Source organism: Trachemys scripta, chromosome 24 (genome assembly GCF_013100865.1).
Source record: "Trachemys scripta elegans isolate TJP31775 chromosome 24, CAS_Tse_1.0, whole genome shotgun sequence".
Taxonomy (NCBI): domain Eukaryota; kingdom Metazoa; phylum Chordata; order Testudines; family Emydidae; genus Trachemys; species Trachemys scripta.
Window position 1 is genome coordinate 682909 of NC_048321.1, and position 4347 is coordinate 687255.

Sequence of the window (4347 nt, forward strand, 5' to 3'; positions counted from 1 at the left end):
GTGAGGGGTTGGGAGCCCCTGTGTGTGTGGGGGGGGGGGTTGCAATGCAGCGGGGGGGGGGGGGGCGCTCCCTGTGCGTGTCTGCACCGCGTGCATTTGTTTATTTGCTAACAGCTGCTCTGGGGAGCTCGCTGTGCAATGAGGTTTGCTGGGTCTCAGCCCCATTCGGAGAGGAGCTGACCTGCACCCAGCTCCCTCCCCTCCCCCCGCCGACCTCCCGAGGAGCTGGCCAGGCCACGGTGACTGAGAAGCCGCGCGGAATCCTCTGTTCTCAGGAAATGCCGGGGCCGCCTGAGGTCACTGGAGCCTGCACCCCGAACCCTCTCCCATGCCCCAACCCCCTGCTCCAGCCCTGAGTCCCCCATCTCCCTGCACTCCAAACCCCTCAGCCCCACCCTGGAGCCCCCTCCTGCTCCCTAAACCCCTCATCACCAGCCCCACCCCAGAGCTCACCACCCCAGCTGGAGTCCTCACCCCCTCCTGCACCCCAACCCCCTGCCTCAGCCCTGAGCCCCCTCCTGCACTCTGAACCCCTCAGCTCCAGCATGGAGCCCCCTCCTGTATCCCAAGCCCCTCAGACCCAGACCCACCCCAGAGCCCGCGCCCCAAGCTGGAGCCCTCACCCACTCCCGCACCCCAACCCCCTTCCACAGCCCAGTGAAAATGAGCGAGTGAGCAAAGGTGGGGGGATTGCGTGAGCGCGGTCAGGGCCTTGGAGAAGGTGCAGGGCAGGGCGCGAGGCAAGAGTGTTCAGTTTTCTGCAATTAGAAAGTTGGCAACCCTAGTGGGAGGGCTCTTGCTCTGGGGAAGCCCCGGGGGTGGGGGTGTCAGGTCCGTGGCAGCGTCTCATGGCCTGGGACCTGGTGGTTCATGTGAAATCCCCTGGCTGCCCCAGGCTCTGCCCAGGCCAGTTATCCATTAACCCCGGTTAATATCAGCACTACAGAGATACTATTTGCTCACCTGCGGTACCAGATTCACGCCCTGCAATTAATTGAAAGTAGCCAGTGACAATACGTGTGAGGCCTACTTCCTAGCCATGGTCCCTTCCCATGGATAGAATCCAGGAGTCCTACCCCCAACAACTCTAACCCATAGACCCCACTCCCTTCCCAAAACTGGGGATAGAACCCATAAGTCCTGGCTCCCAGACCCCACTCATCCCCCTCCCCCGACACTAACTCACTAGACCTCACCCCAGACCTGAAGGATAAGAAAATAATCTCTGTTGGATAATAAATAGATTATATTATTTAATACGTAGCTAAAGCACCTGCCCCTGGGGGGCGCCAGATCCGTCAGTGAAGGGAGGAGGTGCAGGACCTTGCGCGAGGGAGATCTCAGCTCTACGTCCAGACCTGGAACAGACCCGCAGGGACCAGTGTCCATTGTACGTGTGCCTGCTAAACGCCCATCCCCCACCCACCTGGAGGATAACAACCCTACTACCGCTGTAAAAGGCACTCCGCTTTTAGATCACGTGAGCCCGTCACTGTGGTGCTGGAAGTCCTGCGTTCAAATCCTTGTTAATAACAGCCTGTTCCCACTGCTGCTACCAAGCGGCGCGGGCCCTTCCGCTTGCGCCGTGCGTTGATGGTGAAGGTCCAGAGTCCAAATCCTTCCCATCCACATGGCAGATAATAGCCTTACTACTGCCGCCAACACACGGCACTGCTACTTTAGCTCAAGCAGTAGCGTGCTGGGCTGTAGCCTCTTGAGTTCCAGTCCCACCGAGGCAGTAACTACATTTCCACAGAGGCCAACACACACTAATACTAGTGGCCAAAGAGGAGGAGCTCTCCATAGCTTAACAAGGGCAAACTCGGGGTCCACGGGCCCCTCACGAAGCCTGGTCCTTGTTCATCTGCCACTAAATGGTTCCCCAGATATGGGACCCGCTCAGCCCAGCCTGTTTACCCTCCCTCAAGCAACCTCCACTTGGTTCTCCCCTTGCAGTTACAGCCCATAGTAGCTTGTTTGCCCGTGGGCCCAACCATGGAGAAGGAAAGACCTGGAGTGGGTGGACAGTGATGAAATAGGCCAACCACTTATGTGCCAGCAGTGGCAAAGGAAGGCCCTTGACGCCATGGCGACCTTGACACTGAGAGAGGCCGGATCTTTGAAGAAGTTGGGCCACTCACTCCAAAGCTGAAGTAGGCCGAAGTCTGGGGGGACGCTTGGCCAACCGCTCGTGGCCAGGGCCAAGGATGGACCGTGGCCCCAGCCCTCGCTCTGCCCCAAGGCCCAGCCCCTGCTCAGCCTCTTCTCCCCTGAGGCCCCGCCCGCCACTCGCACCGGGTGTAAGGGGTGGAGAGGACTGAAGCGGGGGGAAGCTGGGGAGGGGGTGGAGAGGAGCTAACAGTGAGCAATGGCTCTGGAGGAACAGGCTCAGTGGGGCGCGGGGGGGGCTCAGGCTCCAGCAGGGGGGTGGGGCCACAGTCCCAGCACCAGGGCCTCTTCTAAATGTGGGTCCGCTCCCGTTGGCGCCATTGTAAACCCGGTACTGCTCATGGCCCGGCAGCGGAAAAGGAAGGACCTTGACCCCAACTGGAGGTCGGCCAAACCCCTGTGCCAGTTTGGCCAACCACACTGAAGCTCAGGTAGGCCAAAGCCATGTGGAAGTTGGGCACCAACTCCAAGCCCCGCCGCATGCTGCTGTCTGAGGAGGCCTATGGCCCTCTCGGGAGGTGCAGGGAAGGACAGAAGATGCCGTCCCTGGCTCAAGTGCAGGGTCTCTTGCTCCTGCGGCGCATGGGACGAGGAAGGCTCTGCGGAGGAAGCAGAGAGTCAGTCTCATCCTGGGGGTCAAGTCGTCGACTCCTCAATCACGTTCTCACTGTCTGCCTTCAACTCGCTGCCCCCTTCTCCACAGCGAGTCAAGCAGGGGAGATGGCACCGGGACAAGATGGTGTTAAGTTTATGCCACAGGGTGGCCAGGCAGTTGGCGAAGGCCCTTTGGACGGCAGTGGAGGAGAAATAGAAGATGGCGGGGTCCAAGGCGGCATTGAGCGTGCTGAGGAGAAGAGCGTACACCCTCCAGGAGGGGCTCTTGTTCTGGACAAAGCCCACCACGTGGGACAGGTTGTAGGGGGCGAAACAGACTATGAAGTTGAACAAGGTAACCAGAGCCAGGCCTACGGCCCGCTGCTTCCTCCGGGCCGAGATGTTGGGCAAGGCCACCAGGATGCGGACGAGGTTGACGTAGCAGAAGATGGTGACGGTGAAGGGAAGGCAGAAGAGGACGACGAAGAACTCCAGCCGGACAGGGAGCAGGATCTGGCGCTGCGTAGGGGAGAAATGTTCATAGCAGTTGGACACGTTATTGGAAGTCGCAGTCCCATTGGGGCTTAGGACCTCGTATTGGACAATGTAGACGATGCTGCAGTGGGCGCAGATGATCAACCAGAAGACCACGGAGGTGGCGATAGCATAAGCTGGACGGCGCCGGAGCTTGTACTTGATGGGAAAGGCCACCCCCAGGTAGCGATCAACGCTGACGGCCATGAGGAAGAAGGAGCTGATGTAGATGCTGTTGTAGTAAAAGTAGTTGGTGAGTGGGCAGAGGAAAGCAGGCAAGGGCCACACCATGCCTGAGGCAGCCTCCGCCATCTTGAAGGGGAGGAAGATGAGGAGGAAGATGTCGGAGACAGTGAGGTTGAGGAGAAGGATGTCGACGGGGGTGGGTTTTTGGCGGACCTTCACCAGGAAGGTGTAGAAGGCCAGAAGGTTGGACGGGAGGCCGGTCAGGAAGGTGAAGATGTAGACAGTGAGAACCAGCGGGATGTAAACATTTGAACTCATCTTCTCAGCTCCTTCAAAGGAGAAGAGGCTCATCAGCTGCCAAAGGAACCCAAGAGTCCTGGTAGTCAGCCCCCTCCTCCTCCAACCCACTAGATCCCACTCCCCTCCCAGCAGTGGGGATAGAACCCGGGAGTCCTGGCTCCAGCCCCCTCTCCCTCCAACCCACTAGATCCCACTCCCCTTCTGTGGCACTCTGTACCCCAAAGCAACACCTTGGAACCCCGTATTCACCAATGTCACATGATTATGTTATGTGTGATACAAAGAATGCATGTGAGATATCATATGAAAGGTCATGATCTGCTGAAACCCATTGTTCTGTCCAAATATGTGTATCGTTAGTGTGTATGAAGTTATAAGATTTTGTTGTATGGTTGTCAGAGAAATATGTTGTAAGTTTGAGAGTCCTTCCTACAAGGGTGGTGACCCCCGCCCAGGTGGGCGTTCACCGGCCATTCATCAACAGGGGAGTTGCAATCAAGGGATTTACAATTCAATGACAGTTGCAGAAGCACCACACAATGGGGGATTTACTTGATCGCTGTG

General features: G+C 58.1%; 1 protein-coding gene across 1 annotated transcript; it reads right to left on the reverse strand.

The window, feature by feature from the left end:
* Positions 1 to 897: 897 nt before the first annotated feature.
* LOC117869608 (free fatty acid receptor 2-like) lies at positions 898 to 4036 on the reverse strand. Its single transcript, XM_034756585.1, has one exon. It carries the CDS (start codon positions 3832 to 3834, stop codon positions 2806 to 2808), a length of 1029 nt encoding a protein of 342 aa, XP_034612476.1. The 5' UTR covers positions 3835 to 4036; the 3' UTR covers positions 898 to 2805.
* Positions 4037 to 4347: the final 311 nt, after the last annotated feature.

What these genes read in the sequence shown, in the direction of transcription:
- LOC117869608 (XM_034756585.1), bottom strand. Translation starts at nt 3,834, where the DNA reads ATGAGCCTCTTCTCCTTTGAAGGAGCTGAGAAGATGAGTTCAAATGTT.